The sequence below is a fragment of the Neomonachus schauinslandi genome, chromosome 4, assembly GCF_002201575.2.
Source record: "Neomonachus schauinslandi chromosome 4, ASM220157v2, whole genome shotgun sequence".
NCBI lineage: Eukaryota > Metazoa > Chordata > Mammalia > Carnivora > Phocidae > Neomonachus > Neomonachus schauinslandi.
This window is the reverse complement of record NC_058406.1, coordinates 117,970,573-117,991,662: the sequence shown is the minus strand read 5'-3', so window position 1 is coordinate 117,991,662 and position 21,090 is coordinate 117,970,573. Positions and strand designations below refer to the sequence as shown.

Genomic DNA, 21,090 nt, shown 5'->3' with positions numbered 1-21,090 from the left:
TCCCAGCTCCAAACCTTCACTGCCCTGCCGGAGAGGCCAGAACATTTCCCCCTGGCCAGCTGGCAAGACAGCAAGTGTCACCCGCAGAAGGCAGCCCTCCACACCTCTCCGCAGCCAACTTCCCCGGCACTCCTTCGGGCTGCTTCCCACGAAGGTCCCAACACAGCTCCTCCTCACGGAAGGCTTCCCACAGCACACAGACGGCAGTCTTCCAATCCATCACAGCCCCTCAGTGGAATTCTCTGCCACCCAGCGGGCCTCAGCCGTGCCCCTCCAAAAAGCTCTGGATGCCAGATTGGCTCCTTCCTTCCAGGCTCTGCCTGGGACTTGGGGGAGTGACTGTGCCCTCTATCTGCTGTTACTGTACTCTTTAAGAGTTCTCTTTACCTCTGAGCCAATTCCCTGTTACTCTATTCCCATGGTATAGTTAATGATTCTTTACATTAGATTTTCCCTATGCAAATTCCTGTGTGGTTTCAGTCTCTTAGCTCGGCTCTGACTGATCCAACCAGTATGGTTAATAGATCCTTCATTAAGACAAACCAAATTTAATTTGGTGAAGTAGAAGGTTTTTGAATCTAAGCAAGTTTAGATTTTCTTAGGGAAGGTCTAGGTGTTTTTTTTTTTGTTTTTGTTTTCTAGTGTAATATTTTCAAAAACTACAAAGCCAGATGCAATTTAAATTGTTAAAAATTGTAAAATAAAATGGAGCATTTGCTAATTTCCACAGGAAATAATTGATAAAATATTAAATCTAATAGCAAGTAAGATAGCACCCTGTGGTAAAAATAACATACCCTTCCGTTCTTCTCCCCAACTCCTGGGACTTTCCCCCCACTTGTTTTAATGGTGGAAAAAGGCTGGAGTGTTTGAGAAGAATCAAAATGAAGAAAGCTGAAGTACAACTACCTCTCAGAATCTTAAGAGTGTCACAATTTGCTGGAACCATAGAGGTCCTCTGTGCTGTGTTTTTTAAACAGTAGTAGACTGTACCAGTTAGGTCATGAAATCAATTTAGTGGATCACAACCAGCATTAAAAAAGACCTAGAAAATCGCAAATATGAGACTGTATGTACTATACAAGGATGAGTACTATTTGGAGACTTCTATTTTAAAGACATATATGCACTTACACACATATCTTAACCCTGGGCTGCAATCAAATATGTACCTATTACCGTGACTTACAAAACCAAACTTGGAAATTACTCTCCAATGTCTAATCCAACCACACATCCAATGAAAGAACTCATCTCCAATACTTTTGCTAGCATTCATGGCAAAATAAATCAGCTGAAGAATCCAGAATACCTATTCTCTTTTAATTAACATTTAAAAGGACAGAGATCAAGGGAAAAATCTGACTGAATCATCTGTTGGCAATTTAATGTACATACCTACACAAATAAACAGAGAAACTTAAGTATCATGAGTCACCCAGCAGGTGATAATTCTATTACAGAAACCTCTTTGTAAAAAGATTTTTCCATTAGGTGAAATTAGGATGACCCTACACTCTGGTTTGCCAGGGAAGGCTCAGTTACTCCTGTTTTCCTAATAAATTATGGATCAGCTTGGATGATAAATTATACGGTTTCCCTAAAGCACTGGTTCTCAAAATATGGTCCTCACACCAGAAGCTTATGCATTACCTGGAAACCTGTTAGAATGCAAATAATCAGATCCACCCCAGATCTACTTAATCAGAAACTGGGGTGAAGCCTTGCAATCTGTGTTTTATCAAGCTGTCCAGGTGCTGCTGATGTGCACTGAAGTTTGAAAAGCAGTGCCCTAGATATAGCCAACAAAAATGCTGGTTTCAGTGACCAATCCTCTTCAGTTTAGTTTTTCAGCTATAACTAACGTGAAACCCCTACATGGTTGGTAGGACACAACTAAAAATACTGGAGATACGTTTTCCCCACAGTACGGGGTAAAGTTCAAAACATAGTTATCCTGGTTTCCACTTAGTATCTTTGGCAATTACCTGGCTTAGAATAGCTGGGCTACATGCTACCTGCCAAATACCCAAAGGACTCACTTCAATACAGATATTTTTCCTTTCTTTTTTATTGCATCTAAGGAGTCCTGTAATCAAGTTATGCTAATATACTTTTGTCTTATTTAAAATATCTGCAAGGCTTTTGACAGTTTGAAGGTCTAAATATGCTCCTTCCTCGCACACAATCTTATTTGACCATAATAGTAAGCCTAGGAGGTTAGTAAAGCAGAAATGATAACCTTTTAAAGACAAAGAAACTGAGGCTTAAGTGATATGCCTCAAGTAAGAGGCAGAATTGAAATTCCAAATCGGTTTTCTTTTTATTATTATGTTTATTTGAGAGAGAGAGACAGAGAAAGAGAGAATGTGAGTGGGGGGAGGGGCGGAGGGAGATAGAGAATCGTAAGCGGACTCTGTGCTAAGCACAGAGCTCAATGCGGGCTCGTTCTCACAACCCTCAGATCATGACCTGAGCCGAAATCAAGTCTGGTGCCCAACTGACTGAGCCACCCAGGCGCCCCTTAAATCATATTTTTCCACTCTACCACCCAACCTCCTCAATTTATTCTTTTCAGATAGACGGCAACCAATACCTTTCCTAACGAAAAATTATGTTATCTCACTTTCCAAGTATTATTAGTAGCAATACTAAGAGAAAGAAGGGAATACTCTGTAACTAAATGACTCATAGAGCAGAAATGTAAAAAGGAAGGTTTAAAAAAATAAATACGACTTCCTTGACGCTAACTTTATCCCAACAAACAACATTTCAGTTAATATACCAGGTATATTACACTTTAATCTGACCATTTTCCTAATCCTTTCATAAGCAAAGATTCCAAATAAGAACTGCAGCATCTCAAAATCATATTTCAATCAAGTAGCTTGCAGAGGATACTTTTCCATGATGTAATGGAAGGAAGGAAGGTGTTTTGTGATATTATTGTACACTATATTATACAGTAAATTTACTGTACATGATCTCTAAGTAGTATGCTATGCTATAAATGATATCAAAGTTAAAGACTGTAAGCAGAAAGAACTATTTCATGCAGTTGCTAGATGAAACTCGCAAGAGCCCAAGGAAGCACATAATAGTAACTAAATCAAACTGCTAAATTCCTAAACAAAGACTAGGCATCAGTCAACACAGACAATGTTGAGATTAGCCTGTTGATTGAATTAAGTACACAAAATATACACCACACTCAAAATTAGATATTCTTTCTAAGTCCATTATTTTTAATGAAAGGTGATTTGGCAGTATCTATCAAAATACAAATATAAATCCTAGGTGGCCAGATTTTACTTCTTACACAAACCCACAAGAATCATGTTATACTGTGTAAAACAATATTCATCAACAGGTCGTAAGTGAACATTTGTTATTTCTGGGCAACCTAGCATCAGAGCACTTTTCTTTGAACTCCCCAGCAGGTAGGGTATAAACACGTGACTAGCCAAACAGATGCTCTTGTCCAGAATCTGGAATCTTGAAGGAGTGCTCCAGTATCAGGGACCTAAAGAGAGAATCCATGGTGGCTACAGTGGAGATGAGAGACCACTGATATGTCCCCAGCATCTTCTTCAGCAGGTTGCACTGACAGCAGGATTTTGACTGTGCCTTGTCTTCCTTGGTTTTGCCATTTTCAAGCTGGATTATATTGCTTTCCTATCAATCTATGAATATTCAATCTTTCTAATAAAAGCTTCTGCTTAAATTAACCACAGTAGGTTTCTGCTGTTTGCTACCACAGACAAGGAATAACAGAATCAGGAACTGAATAAATTATGGTTGAGCTATGCAGGTGTTTAGAAAGAATGAGATAGATTTATATATGTGATATGTTAAGACACCTAAGATGTACCCTCAAGAGAAAAAAATACAGACGTAGAACAGTACTAAGTGTATAACGCTATTGGTAAAATTGGGACACACCCATACACACAAGCTTAGAGATGGATAGAAAATTTCTGGAAGGATACACAAAACCATCTTTTACCATACTTACATAAGGTGGTAGAGTATTTTCATTTTTTATCATGAGCATTTATCACTTGCACCATTAAAAATACATATAAGTTTTTCAAAGGATCTATTTTAGCATCAAACACTACATAAGCAATACTTTTACGGGCCTCATCTAACAACCTCCATATTGATGTGGCTTTTAAATAATTAGCAAACTTCCGTGTGACCAAAAATAGTTACATTAAATGTTGGTCTGAGGAGAAAATCATGAGAGCCTGTGAGTAAAATAATGTGCTATGAAAAGATTCTGATTTCCTTTTTTTTTTTTTTTTTTTTTTTAAAATTTTATTTATTTATCTGACAGAGAGAGACATAGTGAGAGCAGGAACACAAGCAGGGGGAGTGGGAGAGGGAGAAGCAGGCTTCCCGCAGAGCAGGGAGCCCGACGTGGGGCTCGATCCCAGGACCCTGGGATCATGACCTGAGCCGAAGGCAGACGCTTAACGACTGAGCCACCCAGGCGCCCCTGATTTCCTTTTTTTAAACTCCTAAAAGCCGCTAAAGAATACTAATCATTAGTACTTTTTAACAAGATTTACTCATAGCTAAGACTGAAAATTCACATATTCATGCTCAAATCCAACATGGTTTTTCCATTTCTAAGGTAAATTCTCCAAGAAAGGAAACCTGAAGCCAGAAAGAATGGGGGGAAAAGGCCAAAAGAGAAAAAAAAAAGATTAAAAGGTGGAAAGGGATCACTAATTCCTGCCAGAAATCTGAGTGAAGGGCAGAAATTTATACCATTTAGAGATGGGGAATAAGGCTTCTGTAAAGCTATCCAGAGGAGAAACAAACCAACTCTTTAAACTATGCCACACAGTATTCTTCACAGTATGGTCCCCAGATCTCCTTTAGTCTTAAGCCTCCACAAAATCCTGAAAAAAACCCTATCCTGCCACACTCTGTATAACCTAACTTCGAGGAGCTCAGCTCAATTTTCTGTTCTCCACATAACAAATATAAAAGTAGGAGCAAAAGTACAAACTGATTCTACAGGATTGTTAGGTGGGGGAATTATTCAAACAAATGAGACCATGTCTGATGGTATCATACCTGATATATAATTTGTAAAATGAAGTCAATAGGCACCTAGGATTACTGTGAGAACAAATATGAAAGCCAAAGCACAGCACTCAGCACACAGGTGGTGCTCAATATTTGCTGAAAATCTGAGTATGTTACAAGCCATTCACTGCAATTAGAATGAATCCTCTCCATGCTCCTTCAGTACTTTGTGCCCAGTGCTATTACATTATCTTGTAATTTCTGTGGCAAATTGGTCTTCCCAATAGGATGAGATAGTCCTGTCCATTTTTCTAACTCTAGCACAAGGACTGCCCACATAGTACCTTAAATTTCTTTTAAAACAAAACGAGGTGGGGGGGGCCTGGGTGGCACAGCTGGTTAAGCGTCTGACTCTTGGGTTTGGCTCAGGTGGTGATCTCAGGGTCACGGGATCAAGCCCCAAGTGGGGCTCTGTGCTCAGCGTGGAGTCTGCTTGGGATTCTCTCTCCCTCTCCTTCTGCCCCTCCCGCTCATGCTCTCTTTCTCAAATAAAGAAATCTTTTTTTTTTTAATTTTATTTATTTATTTGACAGAGACAGAGCAAGAGAAGGAACACAAGCAAGGGAAGTGAGAAAGGGAGAAGCAGGCTTCCCACTGAGCAGGGAGCCTGATGCGGGGCTCAATCCCAGGACCCTGGGATCATGACCTGAGCCGAAGGCAGATGCTTAACGACTGAGCCACCCAGGTGCCCATCAAATAAATTTTTTAAAAAGTAAATAAAAATTAAAAAAATAAAAACAAAATGAGGGGTGCCTGGGTGCCTCAGGTGGTTGAGTGTCCAACTCTTGATTTCAGTTCAGGTTGTGATCTTAGGGTTGTGGGATTGAGCCCTGCATCATGCTCCGCACTGGGCACGGAGCCTGCCTGGCATTTTCTCTCCCTAAGCTCCTCCCCATCCCCTACCACTCGTGTGTGCACCCACACTCTCTCTCTAAAAAACCCAAAAAACAATACCAAAAAATAAAAACTAATCAAATCCTCTAATCTTTGCATAAATTCCATCCTCCAAGCCCTAATATGTGTCAATCAAACCTCTATCTGAACAACTCCAGTAACAAACCAACTCACCACTTCACAAATTCTTTCCCCCTTTTTTTTTTTTTAAAGTTTTTGTTTTTAAGTAATCTCTATACCCAATGTGGGCTTGAATTCACAACCCCAAGATCAAGAGTTGCATGCTCTTCCAGCTGAGCCAGCCAGGCACCCCCTCCCCTTTCCATTTCATAGGGAGTCCAAGTATCTCTTTTACTCATGGTCCTGGTTCTGCCCATGAAAACCTACAAAGGGTAGGTTTAAATCTCTTTTATTTGAATACCTAAGTATTAAAAGTCATTATTATATGTTCCTTTAAATCTTCTCTTTTTTTAAGTTAGAATGTTTCCATTATTTTGGAGCAGGGGGAGGGAAAATTAAAAACAAAAATGTTTCCCATGCCTGGGTGGCTCAGTTGGTTAAGTATCTGCCTTCTGCTCAGGTCATGATCCCAGGGTCCTAAGACAGACTCTCGCATGGGGCTCCCTGCTCAGTGGGGAGTCTGCTTCTCCCATTCCCTCTGCCCCTCCCTCCTGCTCATGTGAGCTTTCTCCCCACCCCCAACCCCTGCTCTCTCTCAAATAAATAAAAATTTTTTAAAAAATGTTTCCATTAGTTGGTTCCTACAATGTCATGGTTGATACAGTCTTCATACTACCCTGATTGGTCTCTTCAGCATAGACTCCAATGTTTAGATATCCCTCTGAAACAAGTTTCCATAATTGAATTGTAAAGTAGAATTATTACCTACCTTGTCTGTACATTATACTTTTATTAACCCAGCATCACATATATTCCTTTGTTGGTTTTATTACTCATCTGACTCATACTGAATGAAGTCATGTAAAACTTTAAGTGTTTAGACATGTGCTATTTACCAGCTGACCTCCATCTTGTATTTGTATGGTTGTTTTTATTTTTTTAAAAAGATTTTATATATTTTTTTATTTCAGAGAGAGAGAGAGCACGCATGCGCATCCCAAGCAGACTTCGCACTGAGCCCAATGCAGGCCTCCATCCCGTGACCTGAGCCAAAATCAAGAGCCGCATGCTCAACTGATTGAGACACTCAGGTGCCCCTGTACAGTTGTTTTTAAAGTAAATATAAGGCTTTAATTTCATTAATTTCCATTTTGCTAAATTTAGCCAATCGTTCTGCCTGTTAAGGTAATTTTGGATTCTATCTGGTATAATCCACACATTAGCTCTTTTAACCGAACTGGATTTTATCCAAGTTGTTACTAATATGAAATGTAAAAAAATCAGGACTGAATGCAGCAGCATGCTCCCTCCAGCTTGCCTACAAGGGCAGCCCTTTATGGACACAGTTATTCAACCACTGAAAAATCCACCTAGCTTGGGGCGCCTGGGTGGCTCAGTAGGTTAAGCATCTGTCTCCGGTTTGGGTCATGATCCCAGGGTCCTGGAATCGAGCCCCACATCGGGCTCCCTGCTCAGCGGGAAGCCTGCTTCTCCCTCTCCCACTCCCCCTGCTTGTGTTCCCTCTCTCGCTGTCTCTCTCTCTGTCAAGTAAATAAAATCTTAAAAAACAAAAAACAAAAAAACCCACCTAGCTGTGAAACCAGAATTTCTTCACCTTATACCAAGGGTTATACTGACACATACTTTCACTCTGAAGACAGGTCAATCAATTCACCAAGTATACAATTATTGCTTTAATTTGTAATTAATAACTTATTTCCCTATTTATTAATTTTTGAATCAAGTTAAGTAAAGCTTTGAGCACAGTGATTTTGGAAATGTGTACATTTACTTTGACCTTTGAAATGGTTAAGACTACAACTGAACTAACAATACTTTGTCCAAGGAGATAAAAAGATAACCTCTGATCAACAGATTCATTATACTGAAGACTTCTGTAGACCTAAAAAAACTGCCTCTTTCCAAAGGGGTTCAAAATCGAGAGAACTCATCCAAGAGGTGTATCAGGGTACCAAGAGTGGATGTAGAAGAAATCGAGGAAACAATTGATCTTAACATCCCTTTCCCGAAGACTACTGAGAAAGAGCACCTCCTATTTGATATTATTCTCAATCTCAAGTGGCCTATAAGGATATCTGAGATAGGAAATGACTTTCCTTTATGGAGTCCAAAGAAAACTTCAGGATCAAAGAATCGCCATTTTGCATATTAACACGTGATTTTATTTCCTTCAACTCAAGTAATTACAGTTTGAAGTCAGCACAATGAATAGCTTTTTCTACAGACGAGATCTCCCCCCTCCCCCACTAACTTAATTTTAGGATGCTCAACAGATTAAAAAAATTATTTCTAAGATATTACTATTAATAAAGCGCTTTGCAGCTTACAAGGCACCTGCACACTTTTTTTTTTTAACTTCAAATACAAAAATCCTGTGGGGTAGATACAAGCCAGGCATTCCTGCTGTCTTTTTCTGGAATGAGAAAGCAGAATTTGAAGAGGTTTGAACTTCACCAAGGTAACAAGCAGAGGAGCCTCTGAACAAATCAAGACATTGTAATTACAAGTATTAGGCTCTTCGAAAATTTTCAAGAGTGCTGTCTAAGCTAAAATAACCAGAGAGAACTTAGAATAACATATTTCAGTCAACCTTGGAACAACATGGGTTTGAACTGCATGAGTCCACTTATATGTGGATTTTTTCAATAAATAAAGTACTGTAAATGTATTTTCTCTTCCTTATGGTTTTCTTCATAACATTTTATCTTTAGCTTACTTTATCATAAGAATACAGTATATATAACATACAAAGTATTTGCTAATTGGCTGTTTATATTATTGGTAAGGCTTCTGATCAACAGTATACAATTAGTAGTTAAATTTTTGAGGAGTCAAAGTCGTATGTGGATTTCACTGTGTGGGGGTTGGTGCCCCTAATCTCCATGTTATTCAAGGGTCAACTGTATTTGCCTCCTAGATGCATAGTAATTATTGCTAAAGGTGGACAAATGCTAAAGGAGTCATTCATCGACATTAATAACACTGGGGGCAGCAGAACAAGCGTGAATACACCACTTACACTGACATATCAACTGTAAATAAATGAAGGGAAACAAATTAATGACATTTGAATTTCAAAGACAGCTATAAAGTTTGAAAAAAAAAACACAAAAAACAAAAACCCACAGCATTGGTGAACAAGCCTACAGGGTGTACTTGGCAGGTACTATATTCGTTTCATAAACAGGAAACTCAGGAATTTTAATTAATTGTTCATTTGGGCAAATAAGATTTAGTGACAGGTATCCTCTTTCCATTAGACTCTTTTTACATTGTCCTAAAAAGAAGAGGTGACGTTATACATGCTTGGGAAATCTGACCACCATATTGCTTCCTATGTGGGACACAGTAGGACATAACAGGACATAGTGCCTGCCTTATCCGAAAGCCCATGGCAAATGGGCATGCTTGTGATCTATGCCTTGATCCCTGCCCATGTGACTGAACAAAGGTGGGACCTGATGGCATAAATTAATTCAAATTCATCAATGACTGAGCACCTGAGTGGCTCAGGGGGTTAGGTGTCCAACTCTGGATCTCAGCTCAGGTCTTGATCTCAGCATCCTGAGTTCAAGCCCCGAGATGGATTCCACTTAAAAATAAATAAATAAATTCACCAATGATTAAATTCTCCTAGTAAAAGCCTCTCAGACTGAATCTTTTAATAAAATAGCAATGGGCTTTATAAAAAAGAAAAAGGTCTTAAAGGCCTTAAAAAAAAAAAAAGAAAAATGACAATAGGGCTGAAAGAACAAGAATGAGAGTTAACTGATAACTACTCCCAAGAATGATTTAGATTCACAGATAAAGCACATGTGCACACCTCGCACCCACAATTCCACTTCAAGGTCTATCTCCAGAATTCTAGCATACATGTTCAAGGAGGCACACACAAAAATAATCCATGTAGTATACTGCCTTTTTTTTTTTTAGATTTTATTTATTTGACAGAGAGTGAGCACAAGCAGGGTGAATAGCAGAGGGAGAAGCAAGCTCCCCGCTGAGCAGGGAGCCAATATGGGGCTCCATCCCAGGACCCTGGGATCACAACCTGAGCCAAAGGTAGCTGCTTGACCAACTGAGCCACCCAGGCACCCCTATACTGTCTATTGTAACATGACAGACAACTCAGCCAAAAATTTCCTTAGGGGAAAAGAATGGGAAAAGTGTGGTATAATCAAACAACAGGATATAATTAAAATTAAACCAACAGAATGTAATTAAAATTAAACCAACCTAGCAATTAATACCCATAAAATAGAACAAAATATATTAATACTGATAAATCTCCCAAAATAATGTTGAACAAAAAAGTTTGGGAGCAAGTACAGTAAAATTCCATTAATATAAAGTTGAAAAAAATACATAAACGATTGTTCACTGTTTACAAATACACACATACATATGTAGTAATCATTTGGAAACTTTCATAGAAATAATAAACACCAAATTCAGGAGAGTAGTTACCTCCAGGGACAAAGGGCAGTGAAGGGTATACAGGGGCTTCAACTGTATCTGTAATATTTGTTTTCTAAACAAAGCACAACAAAATAAACCCTTCTTTCTTTTCCAAAGAAAAAAGGAGAAATGATGAAAAAGTATACACTAGGCAAATATGAACCAAAAAATAAGATTCAAAATTAATATCAAACACTTGAGTACCCACAACTACACTACCAAATAAATAATATGTAAAAAACAAACAACTCCACAGTATGTAAAAAGTGGAGGGTAACTTAATGACAAAGAAGAACTCTTCAGTGAGATGTAAAGACCTGAGCCCCATATACACCTTACAAATTAGCCCTCAAACTTAGGGAGGGGGGGTAAAAAATCACTCTGACAAAACTAAAACTAAAATAAAACAAAACCATTGTCATAATAGATGCTAACATCTTACCCCAAAACTCAAGAGGCTATCAAGAATATACAGATAGCAAGTCTGATCTCATGAACATGTATGGAACCCTGAACCAACCATGTACACAATACACTTTTCAAGCACACACAGAATATGTACACACACTGACCAAGTAGCTGGCTACAAAATTAGCTTCAAAAACTGAAGAATCAATAAACACAATCTACATGCTCTTACCTATGTGAAATAAAGTCAGAAATCAATAATAAAAACATTGTTAAAAAGAAAAAAAAAAAAACATGTTTAAAACAAAAAACACATGGGGTGCCTGGCTGGCTCAGTTGGTAGAGCATGTAACTCTTGATCTCAGGGTTGTGAGTTTGAGCCCCACATTAGGTATAAAGATTACTTAAAATAAAATCTTAAAAAAAAACAAAACCCCCCAAAACAAAAAACACACAAAGCACCTCGGTGGCTCAGTCAGTTAAGCGTCTGCCTACAGCTCAGGTCATGATCCCAGGGTCCTGGGATAGAGCCCCGTGTGGTCGGGCTTCCTGCTCAGCAGAGAGTCTGCTTCTCCCTGACCCTCTGCCCCTCTTCCCTGCTCGCACGCTCGTGCTGGCTCTCTCTTTCTCTCTCTCGAATAAATAAAATCTTTGGAAACAAAAACAAAAAAAAACCCCAAAAAAACACACATCCCTAATTATCTCAAGGGTCGAAAGAAAAGCCATGACAGGAAAACATTTCAGAGTGGCCAGTTCCCTAACACTTGTTTATAATTTTTCTTAGTTTCCTACGGGCACGCTTTAAATTATTAGCAAAACTTGTTTTCTTGAGCTAGGTGGAGTAGATTTCCATTCTTTATAATCAAAAAGGTCCTTCTAGAACAAAACCCTACAATCTTTCTAAATCATTAGTGGACTTGAATGGTCATGTAGACTAAATTAAGCAAAGGTGCTAAATATATATATATCTGGAAGAGAATGAATCTTGATGAATAATTTTGGATCTTGTTAAAACAATGTTGATAAAATAAGGAACTTTCCATAAAAACTTTCTGCTACATGCAAACAAATATAGTAAAAATATAGTAAGTGCAAGAAAACACCAATATAGTCAGGAAAGAAACGATTAAGAGTCAAGGATGTTAGACTCCTCAAAGTATCAGCTGGCCACAAACTAGCAAGCTAAGCAGGGATGTGGGGGGGGAAAAGATCAACATATTAGGATACACAGAGGACAAAAGAAATTATTTTTGCTATGAACAGCATTACTCAAACCTATACAGCACTGGTCAAGTTCATGTTACTCTTTCAACACACATGGGGGAAATTATGGTAACATTCAAAGAAGCAGGATATAAAGTTAAGACAAAATAGTAACCATTTCTCATTCAAGTCACTATTATGTATCTTATCTCATTTATTCATTCCATTTTATAGATGAGGACACCAAGGCAGATTAAAGATGTTGCCCAAGCTCATATAGCTGATAAGGAGCAGAGAAAGGACTTTATTCTTATTTTATATAGGACTTCATTGTTGTTTTATCCTTTATCCCCATTTTGCATGACTGGATGTGGTGTCTGTTTTAGTAAAGGGGACTGAGGGACTATGTACTCCCATAACAACTCAACAAACCAAGCAGCTGTTGGTAAGCCAACAAAAGAGGTCTGAACGGAATTTGTGGGAATCAAGAAATACGTATGATATGGTAGAGCATGGACTTTGGAGTCAGAAAGACCTGGGTTCAAATTCCAAATTCCAGCTTAGTCAGTTACTAGCTCTGTGATGTGACAGCCTCCCTTTCCTCACCTGTAAAATGGAGCCTTCTTCATGGCTATTACTGTTCAGATTCAATGAGTTGTACCAGTAGAAAAGGCCCTATAAATATTTAAATATACTGGTTGTATATTTACATTCTTTACTACACTACCCTGTAGCCTTTTAAAGATGAATCAGAGGAAAAATGCCTTTCAAGACCCATGATCAGGAATAATTAAGTATACGCATACATGCTTTGAAAAAAAAAAATAATGCATACTATAATTAAAGTAAATGAGCAGGGTTCCCTGCATAGCTTAAGTGCCCACTTCAAAAAGGTGTACACAAAAATCAAGTATTAATGTTGCTTCTGACTTTACTGTTTCTATTTACTGTTTCTCTTTTGCCCTCAGCTGTAGGCAGAATGCCACTCCCCACAAAAAAATGTACACTCTAATCCCTAGAACCTGTGACTATGTTACTCTACATGGCAAAAGGCACTTTGCAGATGTGATTAAAATTACAGACTTTGAGATGAGATTATCCTGGATTATCCAGATAAAGCCAATTTAATCACACAAGTCTTTACTCGCAGAGAACCTTCCCCAACTTCAGTTAGAGAGATGGGATGACCTGACCTACTGTTGCTGTGCCTGAAGATGGAGGAAGGGGACCGGAGGCCAAGGAATGTGGGTATGCGGGGGGCTCTAGAAGCGGAGAGCAGTCCTCAAGACGACAGCCAGCAAGAAAATGGAGATCTTAGCCCCACAGCTGCAAGAAAGTATATTCTACCAACAACCTGAAAGAGCAACCTGAATCCCTCAAAGAGGGAACCAGTCCTGCTGAAACCTTGATGTCAGCCTGCTGAGAAACATGTCAGACTTCCGACATATGCTGATATGTACATGAACTTATATAGAACTTTAGAACTGTAAGATAATAAATTTGTGTTCTCTGAGCTGCTTTAGTGTATGGGGGTTTGTTATGGTAGCAAAACTAATGTACCTTCTTCCTCCCATTTGAATAAAAACGATCATAAGTTTTTATATAAATGTCCTTAAATCCTTTTTGAAACAAAAAGAAACAAATTGGCCAATGCATGTATCCTACCCAGTAGGCTACCCAGCACACACTCATGATTTTCTGAAGCACCAGCTCTGCGCCAGGCACTGTCTTGCTCCAAGAGCTTCACTGCAGTGTGCATCACCAATATTCATTTTCTTCCTTTCTCCCTCAGATTTGACCAGAAACACACTGTCAGCCACACCTGAAAATAGGAACATTTTGAAGAGCAAACTGGGAGAAACTTAAAGAGCTACATCATAGCTGTGAAGAGTAAAAACTTACAAGGGAAGAAGTACATAAATAACTTGCCCCAAATGACGCTCAGTTTCTTCATCTACAAAATGGTAACCTCATATATCTTTTGAAGCAATAAAAAATGAAAGGCTTTTGATACTGTGTACAAACTAGAAGAAGCGTGAAGAATGGCTCATAAGAATCTACTACATAGACAGTACCAAAAACTAATGTGATGAAGAATTCCATATAGATTCAGCCTGGATATACTTTAGGGATTAATTTAAAATTCCAGAGAGCAGAAAATTTGACAATAGGAAAAAAAAGATAAATTCTAGAAAAATATATACAAAGGCCCATGACGGACCTGCAGAGGAATGCCATAGTACTACCACTAAAAATAGTGCTTGTAGGGGCACCTGGGTGGCTCAGTCGTTAAGCGTCTGCCTTCGGCTCAGGTCATGATCCCAGGGTCCTGGGTTTGAGTTCCGCATCGGGCTCCCTGCTCAGGGGAGAGCCTGCTTCTCTCTCTCCCTCTGCCTCTCCCCCTGCTTGTGCTCTCTCTCTCAAATAAATAAATAAAGTCTTTAAAAAAATTAAAAATAGTGCTTTTAAAAAATATAGATGTCCAGGATTCACTGCAGGTCGTCTTAAACAGCATCTCCAAGGATAATACCCAAGCTGTTTGCATTGAGAAATTCTGTAAGAATTAAAAGGGAGGTGACTACATGTGAATAATAGCAGAGGGAATCTAGCATCTTTTTGCCAGGTGTCTTTTATTTTTAAGTGAAGAACAGCAGCTAGAATGTATTCTAAAACTTGAAAATAAATGAACCAAATGGGAAAGTTTCACATAGAAAGCAAAGAAAAGCTAGAAAGGGGGACAAGGGAGGTCAGTATTCGGCTGCAGCTTTTGTAGCAAAGGACACAGCCTCAGAGATCAGGATGAGCAAAGAATAACAAAATGGAGCAAGCACAGCTGGGCCAGAGTGAGAGGGAAAAACAGCTGAGCTGGCAAAATTAGGATCTGCTCAAAAAAAACCCAGCAAAATTACTGGCTACTGCAAGAGGCAATGAGCTGGGGAGATAAAATGGGAGAGAGGGATCAGAGCTGCAGATAGAGGAGAAAATTCATTTCATGGTGGAGCAGGAACAGAATGAGAACAAAAGGGACAAGAGCACGGAGGAAGAAGAGAGGGGCATTATTTGAGATGAGGAGGAGGCAGGTTCACCAGGAGAGATGAGGGGAAAAAAGACAAGAACGGGACCATGGCATCTATGATTCAACAGAAGTCTCAGTAGCAATATACATGTTAGGGGAAGCAAGCAGCAAACAAACTGGTTAGAAGAGAAAGAGAAAAGGAAAGGGCTAGTCAAAGATCTTGAAAGACTACAAATAACATGCATAAAGCAACAATTTAAGTAGACCAGAATATACTGTCTAGGGCCGCCCGGGTGATGCAGTCAGTTAAGTAGCCGACTCTTGAGTTTGGCTGAGGTCATGATCTCAGGGTCCTGGGATCGAGCCCCGCGTTGGGCTCCGTGCTCAGCGTGGAGTCTGCATCAGATTCTCTCTCTCTCTCTGCCCCTCCCACCTGTGCTGTCTCTCTCTAAAATAAATAAATAAATAAAATCTTTATTTTATTTATTATTTTTTAAAGATTTCATTTATCTATTTGACAGAGAGAGACACAGTGAGAGAGAGAACACAAGCAGCGGGAGTGGGAGAGGGAGAAGCAGGCCTCCCGCTGAGCAGGGAGCCCGATGAGGGGCTCGATCCCAGGAGCCTGGGATCATAACCTGAGCTGAAGGCAGACGCTTAACGAATGAGCCACCCAGGCACCCCAAATAAATAAAATCTTTAAAAAAATATATATACTGTCTAAATTCTAGATGATGTTAAAAGGTATGCTTCAGACATGTTTTAGCTCTCTCACTGAATAAAACAAACACATCTAAAACAGACAAAATGAAACAATATAGAGATGCAAAAGTTCCACAACTATGAAGAAAAGCAAGGGAAGGATTAATACAGAATTCAAGCTGGTGGAAGCCTGGGAAAGGAAGACATAGGTGACGGGGATCTGTGTTTCTTTAGCATGGGTGTGTAATAATTCATTACTGTTCTTTAAAACTATACATACATAATATATACATATATATGCTTTTTATATGCATGCTATATTTCATCATAAAATAAGTGGAATTTTTCTACCTTCGAATTTCTTAGTTTTTCCCTGTTTGTTTTTTGAAGATAATCTAACTAACTTGTTCATATAATTAAATAAAATTGTTGGTGTTTCTGGCCTCAGGTTTTGCAACAACGAGCTTCACTTCAGACCTAGTGAATCAAAATCTCTGGGGTTTGGGCCACTGAATCTTTATTTTAAAAAAAGAAAAAAACACCCTAGGTGATTCACAAGAACCTAAAGAAACTCAAGTTTGAGTCTCCCACAGGACAGTTCTTCCTTCTGTCACAGCTCTAAAGCTCTAGAGAATCTGATGCCATCTTTCCCCAAGTCCTCTAGGATTTTGCCTCTACGTTGCATTTTTTTTTTGACCTTTCAACTTCAGGTCTGCCCTATCTTCATACACATACACACTCAACACCCTCTCACATTCCTGCCAGCCTGATCTTGCAGTCAACTCTTCACTTCTCACTCTTTCCCTCTCTTTCACAGTCTTCAATAAAATGGCTCACACTATGGCTCTATTTTTAATTTTCTAAAATCACCAGTAAGTAGTATATGTGAGATTGATCAAGCAGTAAACATGCACTTCCAACTACCTACCAGACATTTCCCCCATGCCCACCTGGCAAATCCTTTCGCATCCTTCTAATTTCAGCTCAAGTATCACCTCCCAAATAAAGCCTTGCAGCACCTCCTCCAAGGACCCAGCTACTTATCTATTATAAATTTTACTTATTTCTTATATAGCACTTGTCCTCTAAAGATTTTAAGAAAAATAAAAAAAAATAAAAGCGTGTGGGAGTGGGGAGAAGGGGAAACAAAGAATGAAGGAAGAGTGGAGGGGATGAGTATGACGCAATAGGGAGTAGTGGGGTTTGTTAACAATCTTAAAAGAATGGATGAACAAGAGTTGGTCAGGTGAAAAAGTTTTGACCTAACCTTCCTTTTCTTCTTTTTTGGGTGGGGGGGGGGCAAGGCAAGAGGGTCATTTCAGATAGAATACAACTGGGTTTGAGCTTTTGTGTGCCTAGTTGAGTGGCACAGAAGAGAAGGGACGGTTAGTAATCTGGTTGAAATGGTAGGCAGTTGCCAGAATTTTAGGAGCAACAATTACAGGTTAATTACAATTTTTCTCTTTCCGTATTTGATAATTACCTGGTTATGCTATTAGGCCAGGCTTGTTAAAAACCAATTTCCAGTTTATATCTAGATTTAAATGACACATTTACCTAAATGATTTTTCAGGAACAAGACACTCCCAATGAAAAATTTTAAAGCTACATTTAACTGCATTTGGCCCCAGAGTTAAGAAAACAAATATTTCAACAGTATCATCATGATCATGGGAAAAGTTTTTTAAAAAATCTCTTCTATGAAGCTGGAACTCTGAAAAACAAAATGTGCATGGTACTTTCACATTTGTCCTCATTTTATCTCATTACTGAGAGAAAAGGAAAAGTTAAAAATGAGCGATTATAAACTAGGGAAAGTGAGAAACAGGAAAAGTAGAAATTTCCCTCATTCTAAGACACATATTTTTCATACTATGACTTTTGAAGACATCAGGATAGGTATCACACTACTGATTTAATATCATCTTTTTTGTGGGGAGGGCCACATTAAGTGTACCTTACAACTGTGCATATATTTGGAATTAAGGAAACACGGTAAAGGATTTTAGCCAAAGTTGGTTAAAAAAGTGGCAGAATCGGGCTAAAAAATCCTACAGTCAAGTTATTAATGTATATTAACATGAACATAGTGGCCTGTTTGGCTATTCTTTCATCAATTTAACTAAATGTACAGGGCCTTCTACTAGGCTCTTCCTGAAATGCAAAGCTATACTAAACATCTTTTCTGCTCTCCAGAGGTACATAATCAAATACAGATGTCTACACAAGTATCTGTAAAACAGTCTGGCATTAATATCAGAAAAATACAAAGTGTGAAACATCCAGATAAAGGAGTAGTAGTCACTGCCAGCCAGGATACCAGAAAAAGCCTGACACATCAAAAGAGCTTAATGTATGCTGACTCTGAAAGCATTATGGAAGACCTGGGTTAGACTTTGAAGGACTGATAGAATTTCCACAGAGAAGGCACTCCTCCAAGCAGAGACAGCAGAAAGAACCAGGAAAAAGCACAGAAATCAGCCACTGGGCCTCACTGGCAGAAGGCAGGGAATCGTGGGAAAGAAGGCTTGCAAAGAAAACAGAGGCTAAAATAATGGAGTTCCTGGAAGGTCAAACTAAAGAATGTGAGCAGAGGAAGTCTCCTAACAGCCAGGTTTCACGAAGATTAATCTGACAGTAAACTAGATTGGCTGGGGTGGGGAGAAAATACTGCTGTCAAGTATTCAGTGCTGAATAGCAATGGCAAGAAAGGAGTGTCTTCCCTTTAAACTGCCTGGGGGTTATTTTTGAATGAGGGCAAATTCCAAGAGCACAGAGCACCAGCTTGCTACGATTTGTAGCTCCACTACTCTCAGAACAATACTCTACCCACAGTAGATGCTCAATTAATAAGCTGAAAGAAGGCAACCTGCAAAGGATAATTTGCATCTTCACCACTGCTAAATGTCTACATTCACTCTTCTTTCTACCTCTCAAACACATTCATATCATAATTAACATAAAGTCCCTCTCCAACTCGGGTTTATAGCTTAAATAAAACTTTTCTAATAGGCTTTGGACCCAATTCCTTCTCCTTCAAAACATGCCACAGTTTTTTTTTTAAAAAAGTACATACATTTGCTAATAAACATTTGCAAAACATTCCTCTACCCAAGACATTACATAGAAAACCATCCAGACTCTGTACAGACACACATCAAAAAAACCTTGCTAAAAAGACATGTTTACAGCAGCAAGTTTTTTAGGCTGCAATCAACATGCTTCTTGTGTTACTTATTGAATTTGTTACATCACTAGTGCAACCACAAGCTGCTGCTTACGTTTCCAAAGTTGTGCAAAGGGCCCAAAGTTGTGCAAGAGCCCTCACTGAAATCAGACTCTGGTATATAAATAGTTATAACACCTGAACAAGCCTTAGTTTTATTATTAGATTCAAAATAATGCCAAAATCACAGGTATTAAATATTTTACAATGAGTTTGTTTACTTATCTGTGAAATATACTCAGATGTTATTTCAAGTGAGAACAGCTGAATTTCTTTCTGCTTCCAATGTACATCGGGTCACCTGAAAATTGGCACTTGCGACCCTCAATCTGATATATCCAAGAAATCACAGTGCCCCCAACACACGCACAGGCACACTACACGCAAGCACACACCCAGAGCACTGAACGGCCTTGCATTACTACCAAATAACCCCAGTTTACACGTGGCAAAATCGACAGAACTTACACGCTTTAATGACCTCGAAAGGGACTCCCCAGCCGCCAAGCGATGGGATATGACTTATTCTGACTTGGGATCTGAGGGTGTTAAACAAAATTTTTTTAAAGGTTCCCTGCTCTCCTTCTCAGCTGGCTGTCCCCCACCAGGAGCACTTTGCCCAGCCCCTGACAGATGCGTGTAGGATGGAAAAGGTGGGACTGATCAGGAAATCCAAGACCCTCCTCCCATCACCTTCTGCTCTCTTCTGCCTGCCTTTTTCTTTCTCGAGGGCGGCGAAGAGGCCCAAGGTGAGCTAAGGGGCCCTGGCGAGCGGGTGCAATCATTTAAGTCAGGCCCTGGCCGCCCTCGGCTGGGCCGCTCCTCCTGTCACACAGTTCCTAGATCTTAAGCCGCAAACGGCTGCCGCGACCCCCAGCTGCAGGGCTGCCCGGGGCGGGGGCCGCGGACAGGGCCTGGCCAGGCCGCGGCCGCTCGCAGTGCCCACGTCACCAGCTCCAGCACTGCGGAAATGGAGCGGCGCGGCCGGCAGGGAGGCGCCGGGCGGCGTTGGCGCCCGCGCCCCTGCCAGACGCCGTTTGCCCCTCAGCCCGGGCCCGGAGGCCGCCGACGCCCGCCTGGCCGCACCCCGGGCTCTCACCTGTGTCGCCAATGATGATGTACTTGAAGAGATAAGCGTACGCCATGGCCGCGGCCGCTCGGTGCCAGGGCACACGGCTCCTCCTCCTGCTACTGCTCCTCCTCCTCCTCCGCGCCCCTCACCCCGGCGCCGCTCGGCCTCGAAACGCCAGGCCCCGCCCGCCGCAGCCGTCGCCGTCGCCGTCAGCCGCCGGGAGTGAGGGGCCGAGACGATGCCGGACAAACTGACACCCGCAGAGCCGATGGAGACAGCTCCCGGCCGAGCTCAGTCGAACAATAACAGCTGCCGCGGCGCCTCCGCCCCGCCTCCGCGTCGACCCGGAAGTGCTGCGGCCGTCGGCGCCGCGGAGGAAAGGGGAGGAACCCCGCACGCCGGCCGGAGCCCCGCCCAGCCAGAGCCCCGCCCCGCCCCGCCGGAGCCCCGCCCAGCGCCGAGCCGGCCGCGCCCCGGCCGCGCCCCGTCCACCCCGAGCCGGGGCGAGGCCCGGCGCCGGTCGTTCCGGCACGTTTGAGCGGGCGACGCCGGCGGCCGGGAGACGCTGGGGGAGGGCAGAGAAGTGGAACGTTCGGTTCCGTCGCCGCGACGCGCATGGGCGCCGCGTCTTTCCGCCTTGCAGTGGGGGCGCGGGGCACGTGTGGGAAGGCGGAGGTCGCGTTCGGTGCGGGGCCCCGCCCTGGGCTTATGAAAAGGTGTTTGAAAATGGTGGGTTGGAGGGCGATGATATTTCCGTGTTTGGGGACCAGGGCTTGACAGAGAAAATGGAGTTATTTGTAAACTGCAAACCGTAAATCAGAGAATATGAAGTAAATTATGGTATGCCCTATGGTGGAATATTACACGGCT

General features: G+C 40.9%; 1 protein-coding gene across 2 annotated transcripts in view; it reads right to left on the bottom strand.

Moving 5' to 3' along the window:
- Positions 1 to 20,583, bottom strand: part of RAB2A (RAB2A, member RAS oncogene family) — a 90,710-nt gene extending 70,127 nt beyond the window's left edge. The window contains exon 1 of one of the 2 annotated variants that reach the window (XM_021688596.2): positions 20,248 to 20,583. In XM_021688596.2, coding sequence (XP_021544271.2) covers positions 20,248 to 20,293 — 46 coding nt within the window. In that variant the 5' untranslated portion in view covers positions 20,294 to 20,583. Of the gene's footprint in view, positions 1 to 12,776; positions 12,837 to 20,247 lie in introns of those variants that run through there. The other variant, XM_044914633.1, reaches the window with a different exon arrangement.
- Between the last annotated feature and the right edge of the window lie 507 nt (positions 20,584 to 21,090).